The sequence below is a fragment of the Rhinopithecus roxellana genome, chromosome 8 (genome assembly GCF_007565055.1).
Source record: "Rhinopithecus roxellana isolate Shanxi Qingling chromosome 8, ASM756505v1, whole genome shotgun sequence".
Lineage (NCBI taxonomy): Eukaryota > Metazoa > Chordata > Mammalia > Primates > Cercopithecidae > Rhinopithecus > Rhinopithecus roxellana.
Genome location: NC_044556.1, coordinates 11,365,387 through 11,387,666, shown reverse-complemented (window position 1 = coordinate 11,387,666; position 22,280 = coordinate 11,365,387). Strand labels below are relative to the sequence as shown.

The 22,280-nt window shown below is 59.9% G+C and overlaps 2 protein-coding genes across 2 annotated transcripts in view; both read right to left on the bottom strand.

Moving 5' to 3' along the window:
• MIER2 (MIER family member 2) overlaps positions 1-22,280 on the bottom strand; it is a 993,207-nt gene that overhangs the window by 905,593 nt on the left and 65,334 nt on the right. The gene's annotated exons all lie outside the window — the stretch shown is intronic.
• WDR18 (WD repeat domain 18) lies at positions 1,573-11,558 on the bottom strand. The gene is made up of 10 exons (XM_030935055.1): positions 11,272-11,558; positions 9,604-9,714; positions 6,031-6,164; positions 5,624-5,765; positions 4,959-5,102; positions 4,806-4,870; positions 4,606-4,730; positions 3,945-4,111; positions 2,064-2,132; positions 1,573-1,916 (listed from the first exon to the last, which is right to left on the bottom strand). The coding sequence occupies exons 1-10, from the start codon at positions 11,515-11,517 to the stop codon at positions 1,785-1,787; spliced, it is 1,335 nt and encodes a 444-aa protein (XP_030790915.1). The 5' UTR covers positions 11,518-11,558; the 3' UTR covers positions 1,573-1,784.

The following is a 22,280-nucleotide window of genomic DNA, read 5'->3' as shown; positions in this document are numbered from 1 at the left end:
CTGTATGTTCGTACCTGGCTCGCCTTGGGCTCTTGGAGCGGCTGTGGCCAAGTCCAGCCCCTGGGGGCCACGGGCAACCATCCTTCTACGGCTGTGCACACCCTCACCCCAGCCCTGGCACCAGCCACAGGATTGTGCAGATACCCCGAGTTGGTGGCTGGGGGTCCTGATTGGTGCTGGTGGGGGAGCTTTGGGAGGTGGTTGTGAGGGGGGGCGGGGCCATGGGAATGGCCCCAGGGGAACAGTACAGACCCAGGGAGATCAGCCAACCCCAAGGGACCCTCAGCTGCCTCACCCCAAACCTGCGTGCTCCCCACAGGCAGGACCCAGCCTTGCAGGCCAGCAGGCTGAGTGGTTCATGATGGGACAGGCACAAGCAGGGTGTGCGTCCAGGGGGAAGGGACCCTTGAAGGGCTCTCAGGGCTCTGAGCAGCAAAGGTGGATGTCAGTACCAGGAGCGGGCCCAGCCGCCCTGACGCAGTGTGACCAGGCCGCCAGCCGAGAGGGCTCAGAGCCCCATGGAGGGGGACAAGAACACAAATTAGCCAAAAAGCATGAACTCAGCGCTGGCAGCTGGCTCCAGGCTGCAGTCATTACCACACCCGTTAAATCACACGGATTTTCTGGATCGTTAGGCAGGACTGTCAAGTCAGGGGCAGCTTTCTGGAAGGTTCTGGGCTTCTGGGCTGGGCTCCAGGCGCTGGCTGGCAGCATCCCCAGGGCGGTGGGGCCCGGCCTCCCTCAAGCCCTTGATATCCACAAGCACCACCCGTGGTGTGGCCGGGGGCAACCCCCTCTGGGGACTGGCTCAGATCAGGACACGATGCCCAGACCTGCCCCTGACCCATCTGATGGTCCCAGGCTGCAGTGGCCACCTTTGCTGGGTGGGGCAAGCCGCCTCTGCCTGGGGAGGCCACGGCACCTTTTGCCCAGAGAACCACCCTGAGGTGGGGTTTGGGCGGCTTTGGCTGGGCCCTGGGGAAGCCAGCAGGGGCCCGACGGCACCTGAGGGAGGGACTGGGAGGAGCCTGTGCTCCAAGGCCCCGCCCACACCAGCTCCCTCCTCCTGCCTGGTCTGGAGCCCTGGATTCCCACAGGGACCAGCCACCCCCCAAAACCCTTCCTGAGAGCTGGGCCCTGCACCCGGGGAAACCCCTCAACCCTGGCAGCTGGATCTACCCCCAAACATCCCCAGGCCCATCTCTCTACACCAAGCCACCTCCCTTCGGGACCCCTGGGCTGTCTCCACTCAGACCCCCTGCACAGCAGACCAGAGGGGCCTGGCTTCCTGGTTCCTTCCTCAGCCCCACCACCCTGGCCCAGTGCTTTCTCAGGAAGGGGCCGCCATGCAAAGGCCCTCCGGCAATAGAGCAGACTCAGAACTGCAGCTGCTCGGGGCTGCGTCCTAAAGCCGTTCCTGCGAGGCCTAGGTCTGCGAGGCCTGAGGTCTCTACCTCCGGACGGAGGGTGCCGAGTGGGGCTGGGGTTCTGAGCTGGGCTGAGCAGCAGAGTGGAGCTGCGATGCGCCCAGCACCAGGCCACACCCGGACACAAGGAGGCAGGAGAGGAGAAGCCTTTCATCCTCTTTTGTTAAAAACAGGCTAGCACCAATGAGACGAGTGCCACGAGACACCAAGACGGCCCAGTCACAGAGGAAAAGCCCGAACACGACACAGAACTCGGGAGAGTCCAGGCCTGGGCTGGTGGGGGCCACACCCGCGGGCTCCGGTCGCTGGGAGGCGTGGGGCTCAGGCCTGGGAGCCTCGGGCCCGGGTCACCGGGCCTCACTTGGCCGGCCGCGTGATGAAGCGCGTGGAGAAGTCGAACAGGTCCCGGTTGATCTTGCGCAGGTTGCGCACCTCATCCTCCAGCTCCGTTACACGGACCCGCAGCTGGTCCTGGCCACCAAGCACGCTCTGCGGTAGGAGTGGGGGTCAGAGGGCGGAAGTGGCCTGGGGTGCGCTGGAGTGGGGGCCACTGGCCAGGACTGACCCCAGTCTCAGGCCCCGCCCAGCCGGAGGCCACCCCTCCCGAGGCCCCGCCCAACCCGAGGCCCCGCCCACCTTCTCCATGGTGCTGCACAGGACGGCCTGCAGCTGCTCGGTGCGGTCCAGGTAGCTGGGCTCAGAACCCTGCAATACAGTGGGCTGCGTGACCTTGGGCTGTGTCCTGTCACACACCACACGCTTTGCCCATCCCACCCCCGCTATCGTGGGCACTCAGGGAGGGGCCACCGTGACGCCTACAGAAGGGGAGACTGAGGCAGGGGCATTCACCTCCCTCGAGCCTGCAGATGATAACCCTGACCCTGGCCATGCAGCCATCACCCAGCGCCTCAGATCCTCCACGACTGCGCCCAAGGATGGGGCTGGGGATATGGGTGCAGATGACCACACCACAGACAGGGGGCCTGGGCCAGGCCTGGAAGGACCGGCGATCCCAGGGAAGGCTCTGGGACACAGGGCCGGACTAGGGCCTCACAGACAGTGACCACCTCCAGCCATGGGGAGAGCCCAGCCGGCCCAGCGAGGCCACTGCCCTGGGCAGAGGGACCAGTCGCTGGGGGGTCGGAGGTCAGGAACCCGCCTCCTGGATGCAGTGTGTTGGGCCCCAGCAGCGCGTGTGGGACAGGCAGACATTCCAGTCAGTGTCAGCTGGATTGCAACAAGCTGGCAGCCATTGCCGGAGGAAGGGAGTCAGGTGGGGTGGCCAGGAAAAGGTGGTGGCATTACCGGAGGGCGTGGCCTGGCCCCCTCCAGAATCTCACCGTGAACAGCTGGGTGGGGTTCTGGGGAGGGCACTTGGCTGGGCAGGAAGCGTGGGAGCCGCCGCTGCCCTGGGAGGAGGCAGTGGCCGGGCAGGCACCCTAGCAGGGAGCTGGCTCCGTGCCACTGGAGGCCTGTTTTCACTCTGAAGGTTCCGGCACTTTCTGAACACAAAGGCGCGCCCCCCTTTTGCCCATGCTGTTAGCGGTCAGTCTAGCCTGTGCTCTTGGCCTCCTTTGGTCTGAGTGGCCTGCGGATGCCCAGACGGTGGGGGTCCCTTGCCTGCCTGCCCCGAGCCCACTGGTAGATGTGGGAAGACAGAGTGTCACTCCATCAGTCAGCGTGGACAAGGAAGATAACGGCATCTCCTGGTGCAGGGTCTGTCAGGCTGTCAGGCACCCTCCAGATAAAAAAATCAATCTGTACTCAGGTAAGAAGAGGGCACGTGGGAAGGAGTGCCAACCGCCAGAGCCCAGCGAGGGACACAGACAGTGACGTGAGACACCAAGGGCGCAGGCAGCTCCCTGAAGATCGGGGAGTGGGGCGGAAACACGCCGGGAAGCCTCCCCAGGCTCCAGGACCCCCCCAGCCCCCACCCCAGCCAACCCCAGGGAAGAGTTCTGGAAGTCACTCTATCCTCAGAAGGTGCAGGAGCCCACCCTGGTACCTGCACAGAGCAGGGGGCGGTGCTGAGCTGCAGGGGGTGAGGATGTGACTGTGGTCAGGCAGAGGCTGCCCCGAGCCCACGTGGGAGCCACATGCAGCCATCAGGGCCCCACCTGCTCCCTGCCCTGCAGGGCTGCTCCTGCACCTTCCGCAGCCCAGATGTGAAACTTTTGCTCCTCGCAGCCCGAAATATGGGGCATCAGCCCTTTGCAGAAAGACCTAGCTGACCATCAGATCTCCAGCGGCGCGAAGGCTGGTGTGTGGGGCGCGCAGTTCGGCCCTGCTGGCCGGGGGACGAGGGGTGGTTAACTTATCAGAGCCTCTGGGTCCACACCGAGAGTGGGCAGAGGGCCCTGCGGGCATCACCATGCCGCTCACAGGATGCGCTCTCCAGTGCTGGGCTTGGGGGGGAACCGCCGCACTGGCGTCAGGATTGAGGGAGCGAAGGAGCCCAGGGCCTGCGGGGTCTTCCGAGACCAAAGGGCAGTGGGGGTTCCCTGCAGGGGGCCGTACCTGCTGGTGGAGGCCCAGGCGCAGGGTGAGGCCACCGTGGCGCGGCTCGTCCCCGTGCTCTGCGCCCAGCAGGTGCTTGTTGAAGTGGGGCAGCGGCAGGCTGGGCCTGAAGTCTGAGCTCAGCATGCTGACGGGCGCCAGTAGGATGGTGGCGTTGGTGACTGGGCCTGGGGGGCGCGGTGGTCAGGCCCCACCCCACAGCAATCCAGGTTCCACCCCATCCACGGCAGTCTCCGCCCCCAGCCATGCCCTGCCCGATCCCAGCCAAGCCCCGCCCCCATCCCTGCCAGGCCCCGCCCCACAGCAAGCCAGGTTCCGCCCCATCCAGGGCAGTCTCCGCCCTCAGTCAGTCCCCGCCCCATCCCTGCCAGGCCCCGCCCCACAGCAAGCCAGGTTCCGCCCCATCCAGGGCAGTCTCCGCCCTCAGTCAGTCCCCGCCCCATCCCTGCCAGGCCCCACCCCACAGCAAGCCAGGTTCCGCCCCATCCAGGGCAGTCTCCGCCCCCAGCCAGGCCCCACCCCATCCCTGCCAGGCCCCACCCCACAGCAAGCCAGTCCCGCCCCCAGTCAAGCCAAGCCCGGAGCTCAGGCTGGCTTTTTCCCTTGGATCTCCTCCCCGCCCCCTGCACGCTGGCCGCAGGCTGAGCAGAGGCGCGCCCACCTTTGAGGGCCACCGTCCGGATGCACTGTTTGCTCTGCACATCCCAGAGGCGCACGGTCTCATCGTGGGAGCCCGAGAGCAGCACGCTGCCGTCAGTAGACACCGACAGGCAGGTCACCTGGTTCCTAGACAGACAGGCAGGGGTCAGGCAACACACAGGACGTGCTCGGGAGCCCCCCGCCCCGTTCCCACGTCCCCACCTGTGCCCTTTGAAGACCTTCCCGGCGTCCTGCTCTGGCTGGAAGTTCCTCTCCCTCTGTCCGGGCTGCGAAGGCCGAGACGGCTGTGAGCCACAGGCCCGATGCCCTCAGTCCCAGGGCAGGGTGCAGCCCACAGACCGCCAGGGCACTCACCCAGGTGAAGAGATCGACCTGGAAGATGGAGCCCTCGCTGCCGCCGCAGAACATGTGGTGCTCAGCCAGGTCCATGGTCACCGCCATGATGGACACATCGAAGAGGACGGAGAGGAGCAGCTCCCCGGAGGAGACCTCCCACAGCTGCGGGCGGGCAAAGGGCGTGGGGCTCGGCCTGGCGCGGGGGAGCTCGAGGACCCCGTGGGAACAGGGGCATCAGGGAGGTCAGGCGTCGGCTGTCCTCTGGCCCTAGGGCTTGGGACTTTGGGCGAAAGCCGTCATCATGTGGGTCTTGGGGGATAGGGGACAGGGCCGGTGCTGAAACGGAGCTTGGTCTCGGGCTGATGACCCGTGGGTCTCCCTCCCAGGACCACTGGCCACGACTCAAACGTAGTGATGCCCTTCGATTCCCCAGGCTTGGCCAGGGAGCCGGGCCAGAAATGGTGAATGAGTGGGAATTTCCAGGCTGGCAGACCTCCCTGGACGTCCTTGGGCTCAGAGTACCAGGGAATTAAAAATCGTCTGGAGCCCTGACAGCAGGGAGGGGGAGGAGGCGATTCCTGCATTCCTGGCTGAGCTCTGCTCATGGACTGCGGGTGGAGGGGTGGGGGGGGGGGGGGAGGGGGGAGGGGGGTGGGGGGGTGGGGGGGTGGGGGCGGCTGTACCTTCACCGTCTGGTCCAGTGAGGAGGTGGCCACCCGGGCCAGGGGGCCCCCAAAGCCACAGTGCAGGTCCGTGATGGGGAGCGTGTGGTGAGACCAGACGTGCCGGGGCGCTGGGATCCTAGAGGGGTCGGCCTGCAGCACGCTGGGCGGGGTGAGGCGGGTACTCAGCAGGCGGGGAGGGGAGGGAACAGGGCAGTCCAGCACCCACCTCACGCACACACCTGCCTCCACTCAGCAGTCTGGCCCGCCTCACCTGAGTAAACTCAAGGCTCAGCCCCCACGGCCCCCAGGAATGATCACTCTGTCCTCTGCACTCCAGCCCCCAAGAGAAGCCCCTTCCCACCAGGGGCCTTGGCCCTCCTCTCCCCGCCTGCGCCCAGGTGTGGGCCAGGTGTGCAAGGCACTACCTGCAGAGGCTCCAAGCCAGCACCAGGCAGTCCTTGCCCCCTGAGATGAAGTGGCTGCTGTCCCCTGTGAACTGCAGGCAGGAGATGTCCTGGTAATGTCGACTCAGGATGACCAGAAGGTTCCCGGTGGAGACCTGTGAGGGGCCGAGGGCATCCAGGTCAGGGGAGGAAAGGGCGGGCTGCAGCCCAGGGAACCCCATGACCACACGGCCATGGCCACACTGTCGCGCCCCTGCCTCAGTTGGGTGAGCACCTGTTCCCGCCTCATCCCCACCTGTGTGAGGGCCCAGGAGAGGGGCAAGTCTCCTGCCCTTCCCTGCTGCCTCAGGGAGGTGCCGGTCCCATGAGCCTGACCCCAGGGAAGGCACGGGCTTCCTGCGCAGGCCCTGTAGGAACTGGCTGCACTCAAGACCTGTAGGCAGCTCCCACCACTCAGCGGGAAGTCGCTTCTGGGCAGGCTGTGGTGGCCTGACCGGGGGTGGGGGCAGGAAGCCTGGCAGCTTGTCTGAGCAACAGGACAAGGAGCACTTTCCAGGACGCCTGGCGAGGGCTGAGATCTCTGGTTGGGGTTGTGGGTTGAATCGTGTGTTTCCCCCCAAAAAGCTTGTTAAAGTCCGGACCTGGAATCTGTGAATGGTTGTCTTTGGATGCAATGTCTCTGCACATATAATAAGTTAAGATGAGGTGGTTCTGGGGCGAGGGCCTCCATCCCGTGTGTCCCGGCTGTGGTAAGCTGAGAGAAGTGCAAACACGCAGGGGGCTCCACGTGGCAGCAGAGGCAGGGGAGAGTCACCCACAAGCCAAGGGCGCCAAGGGGCGCTGGCCACCACCGGAGAGGTGGGGAGGCTCCTCCTGGGGCCTCCAGGGGCAGTGTGGCTCTGCGGACAACTTGATTTAGGACTTTTGGCCTCCAGGATGGGGGCCGAGTTTCTGCTGTCGAAAGTCCCTGTGTGTGGTGCTTTCTTGGGGCAGGCAGGGCCTGCTGAGCCCAGATCTGACAGGCCATGCCCTCTCTGGGCCTCAGTTTCCTCACATGCAGAACCCAGGGTGGCCGAGGAGGGTTAAATGGCACCAGATGAAGCAGGGTCCAGGTCAGTCCCAAACCACAGATGGCAGTTCTGGTGACCACCACTGCCCGGGGCCGGTACACACAGGGCAGCATCAGAGCATCAGTGCCTCCTAGGAGGTCCCTGTCCCCGTGGCATGGGAGAGGCAGACCAGCCCCCGCTCCACAGCTCCGGCTCTCAGGTTTCCAGCCCACTCCTGACTCACCACTCACAAGCCCGTCATGCACACAGAGAATAGGAGGAGGATTTCAACCGTGGCAGGGGGCACAGTGGAGGCAGTCCGGCCTGAGCTCCAGCTGAGCACATGGGGCACCCCCTTGTGGTCACAGCTCATGCCGGTCAGAAACTCTCCAGGAGGGCCAGCCACAGTGGCTCACACCTGTCATCCCAACACTTTGGGAGGCCGAGGAGGGCGGATCACCTGAGGCCAGGAGTTCCAAACCAGCCTGACCAACATGGCAAAACTCTGTCTCTACTAAAAACACAAAAATTAGCCAGGCATGGTGGCAGGTGCCTGTAATCCCAGCTACTCGGGAGGACTGAGGCAGGAGAATCACTTTAACTCAGGAGTCCGAGGTTGCAGTGAGCTGAGATCGAGCCACCACACTCCAGCCCGAGCAACAGAGCGAGACTCCATCTCAAAAAAAAAAAAAAAAAATGGAGGAGGCTAGGGGAGCAGGGGTCTGGTAGTGGGTGCCACCCAGCACACTGTCCCCAGCCAAGAACAGGAAGGGGTCCCGCCTAAGACATCCCCCGTGGGGCGATGATACATTTAATTCCTACCCACATGCCCTTCTGTCAGACTGACAGCCACCAGGGTCAGGAGGTCTATCGTGAGGGGTGACTTGTGAGCTACTGCCTCCCTGCCTCAGTTTCTCTCTCAGCAACAGCATCCTAGTTTCAAAATCATGGACTGAGATTTAAAAGCCTTGGGATGCCAGGCATGGTGGCGCATGCCTATAATCCCAGCTACCTGGGAGGATCGCTTGAGTCCAGGAGTTCCAGATCAGCTACGGCAATGTAGTGAGACCCCATCTCAAAAATAAGTTTAAAAATTACATACATACACACGTGTCCTGGGGGTGAGATAATGATGCCTCCTGTCATTCCTGTGCTCCCCGCCACCTCCCCCCCGCCTTTTTTTGAGGCAAGGTCTTGCTCTGTCATCCAGGCTGGAGTGCAGTGGTACGATCTCAGCTCACTGCAGCCTTTGCCTCCCGGATTCAAGTGATTCTCATGCCTCAGCCTCCCAAAAAGCTGGGATTATAGGTGTATGGCGCCACGCCCAGCTAATTTTTGTATATTTTAGAGATATGGGTTTTCACCATGTTACCCAGGCTGGTCTTGAACTCCTGGCCTCAAGTGATCTGCCCGTCTCAGCCTCCCAAAGTGCTGGGATTCCAGGCATGAGCCACCATGCCCATCCCCCTGGTGGCCTTTTTATCTCTCAGAGAATCCTCATGCCCACCCAGCCCTCTCAGTTCTCTGAGCAGCCCACTGGGGGAGGCAAGGACGAGGTCAGGAAGGGCAGAAACAGGGTTACCTTTGGGTCTTCTGGCTCCAAATCTTGTACTGGCTGCCCTCCTCTATGTGGGTTTGAGGGCAGGTCTCCCCCCAGATATAATGAACCATTTGTAACAACACAGCCAACGATCTAACACAGCAGCTACGATATGGGCCAAATCCCAAGAGGCCTGGCTTTGTGAATGAAGTCTTCCCGGCACCACCCACTCACGCACACATTATCCAGGGCTGCTTCCCTTAACCAGGGCGGAGCTGAGAGGCTGACCTAAATGCAAAGCCTGAACAGTTCGCTCTGTCTCACCGCGAGAGCATGGCAGGATCCGGGCGGTGAATGTGTCTAGGGGTTGCTGTCACCTGGTTGCTCCAGCGGGAAGAAAAAGGAGGCACTGGCTGGGCACAGTGGCTCACACCTGTAATCCCAGTACTTTGGGAGGCCAAGCCAGGTGGATCACGCGAGGTCAGGAGTTTGAGACCAGCCTGACCAACACTGTGAAACCCTGTCTCTACTAAATACAAACAGATTAGCCAGGTGTGGTGGCGGCGCCTGTAATCCCAGCTACTCAGGAGGCTGAGGCAGGAGAATAGCTTGAACCTGGGAGGCGGAGGTTGCAGTGATTACTGGCATGAGCCACTGCACCCAGCCCTTTATAACTGTCAAGTTACAAGTGCCAGGTGCTGCCCCCTGCCTGGAAGAGATGCCCGCTAGCTCTGGAAGATGCTGTGGTGTGTGTGTGCGCTGGGGACTGGGCTGCACCGGGCTCTATCCAAGCACTCAAGGCAGGATTAGGGCCACTTTGGGATTCGCAAGAGTCTCGAGGGGACCTGGAGAAAGGAGGCAGCAGGGTGAAGCTTAGGCTGTGACCCCTGAACAGTCACCCATCCCAGGGCCCCAGGCCACATGGTCTTTCCCTGGTGCCCTGCAGGCAAGGCTCAGATGGGCTGAGATGTCCTGTGGGAAACCCTCACGCTTTGTGCCTCTTACCTCCCACAGGTGGATGCTTTCTGCAACTCCTGCCAGGACGTAGAGACCGTTGGGTGACGTGGTCAGACAGGTGACAGGCCCAGGGCACATGATCTTCTGCTGGAGCTGGTCCTACGGATGCACAATCAGCCTCATGAGCCCGTGCAGGAGACGGGAGCCCCTACAGCAGTGAAAGGCGAGGGGAGGGGACGCCTGGGCAGTGGTTAAGAGCACCAGGGAAAGGAGTCGGGAGCAGGGTGGTTTGAGCAAATGCATGGTCCAGCAAGGAAGTGTTCGCCCCTGCAAGAGGCTTTGAGGCTGGAGGTGGTAGATAAGAGGAGGCTGGTGCCTCCCCCTGAGGGCCAGAGGGACCCTGGCTGGGAGGAACACAGGAACAAAACAAAGAGGGTCTAGAAGGACACTGGGGCCCAAGAGCCCAGTAGGCTTGTGCACCAATTCTTCTATCCATAATGTGCAGCCTAAGACCCCAAGCCTCAGCTTCCTCCTCTCTAAAATGGGAAAACTCGGCCAGGCGTGGTGGTTCATGCCTGTAATCCCAGCATTTTGGGAGGCCGAGGTGGGCGGATCACTTGAGTTTAGGAGTTCGAGACCAGCCTGGTCAACATGGTGAAACCTTGCCTCTACAAAAAATACAAAAACTAGCTAGGTGTGGTGGTTGGTGCAGGTCTGTAGTCCCAGCTACTCAGGAGACTGAGGTCTGAGAATCTCTTGAACCCTGGAGGCGGAGGCTGCAGTGAGCCGAGATCGCACCACTGCCCTCCAGCCTGGGCGACACAGTGAGACCCTGTCTCAAAAATAAAATAAAATGGGAAAAATTTATGAGTTGTGCGTGGACTCCATCAGGCAATGCCATAGCACAGAACCAGTCCCAAGAGATCTCAGTGTGCGCACAGGGGAAGGGAGTAGCTTCAGGGACTGGCTGCATTTTGGGCTTGAGGGTAGAGGTGAAACAGTGGGCGACGGTGAGTATCTGCTTCTTTATTGGAGGGATAAACGCATGAGTCTCCTGCGCCACTCCTTCATGGGGGACTCCCCCAGATCTCGGTCCTTCTCCCTCTTCCTGCAGAACCACAATATCCACAGAGCTCACAGTCTTTTTTTTTTTTTTTTTGAGACGGAGTTTCACTGTGTCGCCCAGGCTGGAGTGCAGTGGTACGATCTCGGCTCACTGCAAGCTCCGCCTCCCGGGTTCCCGGGTTGTGCCGCCTCAGTCTCCCGAGTAGCTGGGGCTACAGGCGCCCGCCACCACGCCCGGCTAATTTTTTGTATTTTTAGTACAGACTGGGTTTCACCGTGTTAGCCAGGATGGCCTCGATTTCCTGACCTCGCGATCCGTATAGTCCCCTTTTATCAAATTTCGCGCGCCAAGAACTCGTGCATGCGCAATTGCCCCAAGGGACCCCCGGAGCGTCTCCATTTCCCCCACTGCCCCACCGCAGCCTAAGCCTGAGCCCCGCGCGTGCGCAGAGCGGCCTAACAGGTCGCGCATCTCCCCAAAGCCCCCAGACCCGCGCATGCGCAGAGCGCCCGAACGGAGACCTCCTCCGCGCCCCACGCCAATTCCGACTCAGGGTGCACGCGGCCCCCACCAACCCATCCCCCGACTTTAGCCTCGGGCGCCCCGTGATCCCCGCAGCCAAGCCCAGCAGCGAGCCCGCACCGCCGCACCTTCCGCTGCAGCTCCCAGGCGCTGATGTAGTTCTTGCCCAGCTGCGCCGCCAGCAGATACTCGCCATTGAGCAGCGCCAGGCCGTGGGGTCCCGCCTGGCCGCCGCGGTAGGTGAGCAGGTTGGCGCCCGAGTGCAGTTCCCACACGATGCAGCTCCACATCGGGGCTGCGGAATCCGTACACACGGCCACCTCCATGGGCGCCGCCATCTTGCCTTCCCTACCGCCCCGGACGTGCGTCATCATCAGCGAGACGCGGACGAGTGCGCCACGCGGGCCAGAGCGGCGCACCCGCGGCTCCAGCGGGTGGCCGATCCGCGCATGCGCCCGTGCCTCGGAGAGGGGGCTTCCTTGTGAAGTGGGATTTCCCGCTTAGCTGAGACTCGAGGGTCGCGCGGCCTGCTTAGAGATCTGGGGAGGCGACTTCTTCCAAGGCCCGGAGTCTCCGGCGATCAGTTAGTAGGTCTAGAGCCGGGGTACTAGACTTGGCCTTTTCCTCCTGGGCGTTTTTGGCCAAGTGACTCGACCTCTTGGATTCACTTATTTTTAAATGTTCAAATAATAAAGTTCCGACGGCACAGGCCTAAATGACACATTGCACCTAAAAGAGGAGAGCACACCCAACAACATGGTTCGTTGGCGATGAATACATTGGAATTCACTGCTTCCTTATTTATTTATTTTTGTAGAGCCGGGGTCTCGCTGTCCCGCCCAGGCTGGCCTCGAACTCCTGAGCTCAAGTGATCCTCCCCACTCGGCCTCCCAAAGTGCTGATTACAGGTGTGAGTCACCGCGTCCGGCCCAGTGCTTCCTTATTGGTCCATATCTGCCTCCTCTGGACCCCTCTTTAGGGGCCCCAGCATCTAAATTCTTGGTCGGATAACTTGGCATAGGTCAAACAAGTCGTCAGTTCTGTCTGAGCCAAGCAGGGTCTAACCTCACGGCACGGCTGCCCGTCGCGGGCCATGTCTGAAAATGGCATTAAGAAAAAAAAGGGGCCGGGCGCGGTGGCTCAAGCCTGTAATCCCAGCACTTTGGGAGGCTGAGGCGGGCGGATCACGAGGTCAGGAGATCGAGACCATCCTGGCTAACACGGTGAAACCCCGTCTCTACTAAAAAAAAATACAGAAGGCCGGGCGCGGTGGCTCAAGCCTGTAATCCCAGCACTTTGGGAGGCCGAGACGGGCGGATCACGAGGTCAGGAGTTCGAGACCATCCTGGCTAACACGGTGAAACCCCGTCTCTACTAAAAAATACACAAAAAGCTAGCCGGGCGAGGTGGCTGGCGCCTGTAGTCCCAGCTACTCGGGAGGCTGAGGCAGGAGAATGGCGTGAACCCGGGAGACGGAGCTTGCAGTGAGCTGAGATTGCGCCACTGCTCTCCAGCCTGGGCGACTGAGACTCCGTCCCCAAAAAACAAACAAACAAACAAACAAAAAAACGGAAAAAAGGCCGGGCGCTTTGGCTCAGGCCTGTAATCTCAGCACTCTGGGAGGCTGAGGTGGGTGGATCACCTGAGATCGGGAGTTCGAGACCAGCCTGGCCAACATGGTGAAACCCCGTCTTTACAAAAAGTACAAAAATTAGCCGGGTGTGGTGGGAGGCTGAGGCAGGAGAATCACTTGAACTCGGGAGGCGGAGGTTTCAGTGAGCTGAGATCCCGCCACTGCACTCCAGCCTGGGCAAATGAGACTCTGTCTCAAAGAAAAAAAATTAAATATTATTTATTTAAATATCTATCTAATACAGATGGGGGGGTCTCACTGTGTTGCTCAGGCTAGTCTCAAACACCTGGGCTCAAGCCTTGACCTCTTAAACCGCTGGGATTACAGGCTTCAGCCACAACGTCTGGTCTAAAAACAGTTTTAAAATGTGGAATTAGGGCCGGGCGCGGTGGCTCATGCCTGTAATCCCAGCACTTTGGGAGGCCGAGGCAGGCGGATCACGAGGTCAGGAGATCGAGACCATCCTGGCTAACACGGTGAAACCCCGTCTCTACTAAAAATACAAAAACTTAGCCGAGTGTGGTGGCGGGTTCCTGTAATCCCGGCTACTTGGGAGGCTAAGGCAGGAGAATCGCTTGAACCCAGGAGGCGGAGGTTGCAGTGAGCCGAGATGGCGCCATTGCACTCCAGCCTGGGCGACAGAGCGAGATTCCGTCAAAAAAAAAAAAAAAAAAAAAAGTGGAATTAGTTGCCAACCCGCTTAAAAAGGGAGCATTCGTTTAAAAGTCGGGATTTCCCCCGGGGGTTGTAGCTGTCCTGGGCCGTGTGTCCTCGAGCAGCAAGAGGCAGGGACTGGATGCTGGATGCGGGGTGCGGTCCCCGGAGATGGTGCGACCCCCGGCCCGCGGCTCCCGGCAGAGGGCACGGCCCGGGCAGGAGGCTGGCGCCAGAGCGTGCGGCGCCGCATCTCCGCTGGCCGCCAGGTGGCAGGCGCGAGCCACCGACCCGGGGCCCAGGCCAGAGGGAGGGCGGCCCTGGGGACCCGCCTGGTTGGCAGGAGGGGCCGTTTGAGCAGGCAGCCAACCGCAGGCCTGTGCGAAGGCCCTGGGGCAGGACCACAGAGCTGGGCCTGGATTTCATTTTATCCTGGAAGGGAGGGAGGGAGGGAGTCCAATCCCAGGACCTGCTGTGCCTCCAGAGTTTCCTCCAACCTCATTTTTATTTTCTTCATTTATTTTGCGACAGAGTCTTGCTCTGTGGCCCAGGCTGGAGTGCAGTGGCGCGATCTCGGCTCACTGCTACCTCTGCCTCCTGGGTTCAAGCGATTCTCCTGCCTCAGCCTCCCTAGCTGGGATTACAGGCGCCTGCCACCATGCCTGGCTAAGTTTTGTATTTTTTAGTGGAGATGGGGGTTTCACCATGTTGGCCAGGCTGGTCTCGAACTTCTGGCCTCAGATGATCCGCCCGCCTCTGCCTGCCAAAGTGCTGGGATTACAGGCGTGAACTACTATGGCCGGCCTCCAACATTATTTAAAAATTGGCAGGGTGCGGTGGCTCATGCCTGCAATCCCAGCACTTTGGGAGGCTGAGGTGGGTGGATCACCAGATCAAGATCATCCTGGCTAACAAGGTGAAACCCGCTACTAAAAATACAAAAATTATCTGGGTGTGGCGGCACATGCCTGTAATCCCAGACACTTGGGAGGCTGAGGTAGGAGAATCATGCAATCATGGCTCACTGCAGGCTCAAATTTCAGGGCTCAAGCCATCCTCCCACCTCAGCCTCCCAAGTAGCTGGGACCACAGATGCGCACCACAACACCTGACTAATGTTTTAATTTTTCGTAGATAGGGGCCACGTTGCCCAGGCGCGTCTTGAACTTCTGGGATGGAACCATCCTCCTTCCTCAACCTCCCAAGGTGCTGGGATTACAGGCATGAGCCACCACCTGGCCCGACCTGGAAGTTGTTAAATTCCTGGGTTCCAGGACACCCAGCAGGCCGGGCAGGTGTGGGCTGCTGCCATAGGCAGGAGAGGGCACGGGCAGCAGGAGGCCGATGGACTGCAGTCTCCACCTTCTCACAGGCCTCCTGCTGCAGCCCAGCCTGGGCCAGGCCTTCCTCCCCTCCTCCCCTCCCTGGGGACGTGGCCAGGCCAGGCTGCAGTGTGAGGTCAGAGGTCACCCCGCCCCCAGCCTGGTTCCTGGAATGAGGACAGACCAATTGTGTTGGAGCAGAGGGACAGAAGCCACACTTTGGGGGCGTCTCCAGACCACCCGGCGGCCGGATCGGATCTCATTGGTGCCAGCTTGGAGGTTGGGGGGTGGGTAGCCCGGGAGGGGAAACTGAGGTACAGAGGCAGGAACGTTCCCCTCGGGGTGTGAGGCACTCATTCTCCATCCCCTGCACATTTGTGGAGCACTGCCAGTTTGCAGGCACGGACGAACCCAGCCAGACCCCAGTCAGCTCGGCTGCCCCGTTTCGGCCCCACAGACCAATCCAGCAGTTCCAGCTGGCAGCCCCATCATGACCTGTGCCAGTAGGAGAGCAGCAGCCGGCTCCAGTAGCCCTCTGCTTTTGGAAGCCTTTCGGCCACCGCCTCTCCAGGCTGGGCTCTTAGCCAGCTCCAAAAATCTGCTATCAGTGGACGGTTTGAGTTTCACCTCCGGGAGCCTCCCGCCCTCCTAGCAAGCACCTAGCAGGCAGCCCAGGGAGGCGGCTGGGCTCTGAGAGGCTAGGGGGTGGCTGGGCCCTTCCTGGGCTGGGGAGGAGGTGGGGAGCTGAGTCCCTCCCTGGCTGGAGAGGGGTGGGGGGCCTGGAGAGGAGGTGGGGGGCTGAGTCCCTCCCTGGCTAGGGAGAAGGTGGGGGCCTGGGGAGGAGGTGGGGGGCTGAGTCCCTCCCTGGCTGGAGAGGAGTGGAGGGCCTGGGGAGGAGGTGGGGAGCTGAGTCCCTCCCTGGCTGGAGAGGAGTGGAGGGCCTGGGGAGGAGGTGGGGGGCTGAGTCCCTCCCTGGCTAGGGAGAAGGTGGGGGCCTGGGGAGGAGGTGGGGAGCTGAGTCCCTCCCTGGCTGGAGAGGGGTGGGGAACCTGGGGAGGAGGTGGGGGGCTGAGTCCCTCCCTGGCTGGGGAGAAGGTGGGGGCCTGGAGAGGAGGTGGGGGACTGAGTCCCTCCCTGGCTGGGGAGGGGTGGGGGCTGAGTCCCTCCCTTCCAGGCTGGGGAACTGAGAGGCGCACCCCCTCTGACTCCCGCCTCTGAGGCCCTCAGCTGCAGGTGAACAAGCAGAGCCTGACGATCCAGTTTGCGGGGGGCGGGGGAGCTTTTCCAGAATTCTTCCGTCCTCTCCCTGGGGGCCGGGGGCTCCTCCAGGCGGCGAGTGGGCCTCCATCCCCAGGACCCAGGGTTTAGCAGGCTCATTTCTGGCTGAAGTGGAGAACGCCATTTTCCCTTCCGGGGCCAGGGTCTAACGTGGAACCAACCGGCTGGGACAGGTGTAGGGGGGGTTGTTGGTCCCTCACCTCCAACACAGCCCTGGGGAGGGACGTGTCCCGGCCAGCCTCGGCCAGGATGGTGCGCAGGGGGCCGGGCAGCTGAGTCTCGGCCTGTCCACCTCCGGCCACGCAGACCCACCTCCAGTCACGTTCCCTGGGCATGGGCCATGGGAGGGTGGACAGTGGGTTGGGCGGCCCAGGAAACCCTTTCCTGGGAAAATGTTGCAATGCCACTGTCTTTGGGTTTGTGGGCAAAGAAGGAGAGGCCTTTTATTTTTTAATTTTTAATTAATTAGTTAGTTAATGTTTTTAGAGACGGAGTCTCGCTCTGTTGCCCAGGCTGGAGTGCAGTGGCACGATCTTGGCTCACTGCAACCTCTGCCTCCCCGGTTTAAGCGATTCTCCTGCCTCAGCCTCCTGAGTAGCTGGGATTACAGGCATCACCACCTCGCCCGGCTAATTTTTGTATTTTTAGTAGAGACGGGGTTTCACCATACTGGCCAGGCTGGTCTCGATCTCCTGACCTTGTGATCTGCCAGGCTCAGTCTCCCAAAGTGCTGGGATTACAGGCATGAACCACTATGCCCGGCCTAATTAATGTTTTTAGAGATGGAGTCTTGCTCTGTCGTCCAGGCTGGAGTGCAGTGGGTCGATCTCAGCTCACTGCAAGCTCCGCCTCCCAGGTTCTAGCAATTCTCCTGCCTCACCCTCCCAAGAAGCTGGGACTTCAGGTGCCTGCCACCACGCCTGGCTAATTTTTTGTATTTTAGTAGAGACGGGGTTTCACCATGTTGCCCTGACTGGTCTCAAACTCCTGAGCTCAGGCAATCCACTCACCTTGGCCTCCCAAAGTACTAGGATTACAGGCGTGAGCCACTGCATCCGGCCGGCTTTTTATTATTATTTTTAAGAGACAGGGTCCTGGTTGGTCGTGTGAGGCCAAGGCGGGTGGATCATTTGAGGTCAGGAGTTCGAGACCAGCGTGGCCAACATGGTGAAAACCTGTTGCTACTAAAATCACAAAAATTAGCCAGGCATGGTGGTGTGTGCCTGGTGCCTGTAATCCCAGCCACCTGGGAGGCTAAGTTGGGAGAATCACTTGAACCCAGGAGGCAGAGGTTGCAGTGAGCCAAGATCGTGCCACTGCACTCCAACTTGGGTGACACAGAGACCCTGACTCAAAAAAAAAAAAACAAGGGAAAGGCTGGACACCGTGGCTCACGCCTGTAATCCTAGCACTTTGGGAGGCCGAGGCAGGCAAATCATGAGGTCAGGAAATTGAGACCAGCCTGGCCAACATGGTGAAACCCCATCTCTACTAAAAATACAAAAACTAGCCGGGTGCGGTGGCGGCGCCTGTACTCCCAGTTACTCGGGAGGCTGAGGCAGGAGAATGACATGAACCCAGGAGATGGAGGTTGGAGTGAGCTGAGATTGCGCCATTGCACTCCAGCCTGGGAGATAGAGCAAGACTCCGACAAAAAAAAAAAAAAAAAAAAACAGGGGCCGGGCACTGTGGCTCACGCCTGTAATCCCAGCACTTTGGGAGGCCGAGGCAGGCAGGCAGATCACGAGGTCAGGAGATCAAGACCATCCTGACTAACACGGTGAAACCCCATCTCTACTAAAAATACAAAAATTAGCCGGGCGTGGTGACGGGCACCTATAGTCCCAGCTACCCGGGAGGCTGAGTCAGGAGAATGGGCTGAACCCGGGAGGTGGAGCTTGCAGTGAGCCGAGATCGCACCACTGCCCTCCAGCCTGGGAGACGCGAGACTTCGTCTCAAAAGAAGAGAGAGAGAGAGAGAGAGAGAGAGAGAGAGACAGGGTCTTGCTGTTGCCCAGGCTGGAGTACAATGGCATGATCACTGTTCACAGCAGCCACCATGCCCAGGTTTTATTTTTTTTAAATTTCTTGTAGGAATGGGGTCTCCCTATGTTGCCCAGGCGGGTCTCAAACTCCTGAGCTCCATCCATCCTCCCGCTCCAGCCTCCGAGTGCTGGGATTACGGGTGTGAACCTCCAGTCCCAGCTGAGTCCCTTACTATGTGCCGGGTTTGGGGGCTGCAAACTGGCTGTCCAGGGACCAACTCTGGCGCTTGGTCTTGTTTCCTAGGACCTGCACGGTGCTGCAAGGGAAAAGGTGAAAATGTGGCCGGCGCTGGAAAAGTTCCCTCCCCCAGCCACCAGGACGCCCCTGAACCCAGGAGGCCTTAGCTCCCGGTGGCTTCAGCTCCAGGCGGCTTCACCCGTGGGCTGATTCCTGGGGTCGTTTAGGAGGTAACGGAGGGCAAACCGCAGTGGGGGTCTCGGGAACAGGGTGTCCCGCTCGACCCAAAGGCCTCCATCTGGGCTGCGCAGAGGGCGGAGGACGCAGAGGGTGGAGGACGGGGGAGTCCTGTGCCTCCCGCCCAAGGAGCCGCACCCTCCTGTTGTGGGCAGGCGGGACTGTGTGTTGGCTGCAGAGGATGGAAATGAGTCTGTCAGAGCAAAGGGGGAGGGGGCTGTTCCTGGCAGTGGAACAGCTGTGTGAAGGCCCTGAGGCCGGACCGGGCCACCTGCCCTGGGAGCTCTGGTCAGATAATGCCAGCGGCACCCGCATGCAGAGCCCTGTTGGGGGAAGAGGCCTCCAGAAGGTGAGGGGTCAGGCTCACAGGCAGGTGGCTGGGGGTGCGCACACTGGCCCTGCCACACCTGTCATCCCAAATCCCTAAAACGGGATTGGTGTTGGGCTTTCCGCGAGGCCCAGAGGGGCCCAGAGCGGCCTCCAGGAGCTCCCCTCAGCCCTGTGGACCTTGGGGCCAGACCGTTCTCTGGGGTGGGGCTGTCCTGGGCACTCAGGATGCTGAGCAGCGTCCCTGGACTCCACCCACTCTATGTCAGGAGCTCCCCCAAGCTGTGACAACCACAGATGTCCCCAGACATGGGCCAGGGTCCCCTGGGGGCGGAATCACCCTGGTTAAGACCCCTGGGTTAGGGGATTCCACAGACCCCCTAGACTCTGCGTCCCGTGATCCTCTGCCCTGCTGGGGTCCCAGGAAGCTGCACACACTGAAATCCATGCCCTGAGTGGGGAGGCAGAGGAGGTGAGTCCCAGGAACTGGGGTCCCCTAGTTTACACCGTCTGCCCCATTGGGAGTTGATCCTGGTGTCTGCTGTGGGCAGGAAGAGAACTGCTTTTTCCCACCTTAAATAATTAAGGCAGAGTTTCCCAACTCCTGTTCTGTGGACACTGAGGTGCCAGATTGTTCTCTGGGGTAGGGCCATCCTGGGCACTGCAGGCCACTGAGCAGTGTCCCTGGCCTCCACCCACTCCACACCAGGAGCACCCCCACAGCTGTGACCACCACAGGTGGCCCCAGACATGGGGCAGGGTCCCCCTGGGGGCACAGACCCTGGCTGAGGACCCCTGTTCTTTTTTTTTTTTTTTTTTTTTTGACAGTTTCCCTCTTGTCACCCAGGCTGGAGGGCAGTGGTGCGATCTTGGCTCACTGCAACCTCCGCCTCTCGGGGTCAGGCGATTCTCCTGCCTCAGCCTCCCGAGTAGCTGGGACTACAGGCGTGCGCCACCACGCCTGGCTAATGTTGTATTTTTAGTAGAGACAGGGTTTCTCCATGTTGGTCAGGCTGGTCTCGAACTCCCAACCTCAGGCAATTGGCCCGCCTTGGCCTCCCAAAGTGCTGGGATTATAGGCGTGAGCCACCACACCCAGCCTTTTTTATTTTCTTCTTTTTTTTTTTTTTTTTTTTTTTTTTGAGACTGAGTCTCGCTCTGTCACCCAGACTGGAGTGCAGTGGCCAGATCTCAGCTCACTGCAAGCTCCGCCTCCCGGGTTCACGCCATTCTCCTGCCTCAGCCTCCCGAGTAGCTGGGACTACAGGCGCCGCCACCTCGCCCGGCTAGTTTTTTGTCTTTTTAGTAGAGACGGGGTTTCACCGTGTTAGCCAGGATGGTCTCGATCTCCTGACCTCGTGATCCACCCGTCTCGGCCTCCCAAAGTGCTGGGATTACAGGCTTGAGCCACCGCGCCCGGCCTCTTCTTCTTTTTTTTTTTTTTTTTTTTTTTTTTGAGACGGAGTCTCGCTCTGTCGCCCAGGCTGGAGTGCAGTGGCCGGATCTCAGCTCACTACAAGCTCCGCCTCCCGGGTTCATGCCATTCTCCTGCCTCAGCCTCCCGAGTAGCTGGGACTACAGGCGCCCGCCATCTCGCCCGGCTAATTTTTTGTATTTTTTAGTAGAGACGGGGTTTCACCGTGTTAGCCAGGATGGTCTCGATCTCCTGACCTCGTGATCCGCCCTTCTCGGCCTCCCAAAGTGCTGGGACTACAGGCTTGAGCCACCGCGCCCGGCCTCTCTTCTTCTTTTTTAAGACAGAGTCTTGCTCTTGTTGCCTAGGCTGGAGTACAATGGCACAATCTTGGCTCACTGCAACCTCCGCCTTCCGGGTTCAAGCAATTCTCCTGCCTCAGTCTCTCGAGCAGCTGGGATTACAGGCATGCACCATCATACCTGGCTAATTTTTTTTTTTTTTTTTTTTTTTTTGAGATGGAGTCTTGCTGTGCCGCCCAGGCTGGAGTGCAGTGGCCGGATCTCAGCTCACTGCAAGCTCCGCCTCCGGGGTTCACGCCGTTCTCCTGCCTCAGCCTCCCGAGTAGCTGGGACTACAGGCGCCCGCCTCGTTGCCCGGCTAGTTTTTTGTATTTTTTAGTAGAGACGGGGTTTCACCGTATTAGCCAGGATGGTCTCGATCTCCTGACCTCATGATCTGCCCGTCTCGGCCTCCCAAAGTGCTGGGATTACAGGCTTGAGCCACCGCGCCCGGCCAATTTTTGTATTTTTAATGGAGACGGGGTTTCTCCATGTTGCTCAGGCTGGTCTCAAACTCCCGACCTCAGGTAATCAGCCCACCTTGGCCTCCCAAAGTGCTGGGATAACGGGTGTGAGCCACCGCGCCTGGCCAGACTCTGCTTTTGTATCTGTCTTCTGCCGCCGGGAACCAGACCTGGAGCGATGCTGGGCAGAGGGGGATAGAGCACCCCCTTCCACTCACCCCTGGCTGTGCTGGGCAGGGGTGGCGGGTGGAACTGGAGGTTGAGGAGACACCAAAAGAGAACACCACCACAGGACACAGTGTTTTCTGTTAAAAGTCAGAAGTGTTTTGTCTTGTTTTAATATCTCATCAGCTTTACAGGGTTACAATCGTCTTAAATATTTCTGAAGTTTAAATACAATCTGCATAATAATGTTATTATAAAATGTAAACTTTCAGTGTTCTTTTAAATTTCAAAATCACACTTTTTTTTGGTCTTTTTGTCTTTTTTTTTTTTTTTTTTTCCTTTTAATACCTGAACGTTCTGCAAAAACTGAAATTGTTACAGGCCACCCTGCCGCGGCCAGGGCGAGACAGGCTGGGCCCAGCCAGAGGTAGAGAGTAGTTTTACGGTTTTGTTTTTTTTTTTTTAAAGTTTATTTATTTATTTTTTTTCTCCTATTACCTGAGTTTCAGGCGTGGTCCCCACGCCGTCTGATAAACCCCAGAGAAACTGAAATTTCACACGTCATGAATGAAAGGCTGAGTTTACGTTTGCCAAGAAAAAAATGCAAAAGCACAGTTAGGGAATAAAGGGACAAAGTGAGTTAAAAAATGATAAAAGGAAGGAAATTCGACTGTACAGATGCATGACTCTTAACAACGACCTGGCTGCCCCCAGTGCCCCGTGCCCACCCTCCCGCCTATCCCCCCAACATCTCAGAGCAGGGGGAGCCCCCCTTGGCCTTGAGTGTGGGGTGCCCACTCAGTACGCAGCTAGGCCCCACGGTCCCAAGTGAACTCGAACCCGTCCAGGGTCCTTGTGGCTGAGGGGGCTGCCTGACCCCCTCCCGGTCTGCATAAGGGGGTTGCTGAGCTGCACCCCAGAAAGCCACCCCAACTTTAAACCCCCACCGACAGGCGGTGGTGGGAGATGGGCACGGCTGGGGTTGAACGGGGCTACCTGAGGCAGGGAGGACCCTCCGGAGACCACGGCTTCCTGCCCAGTATCCAGAATCGGGCCCCACAGACTCCCTGCAACAGCCT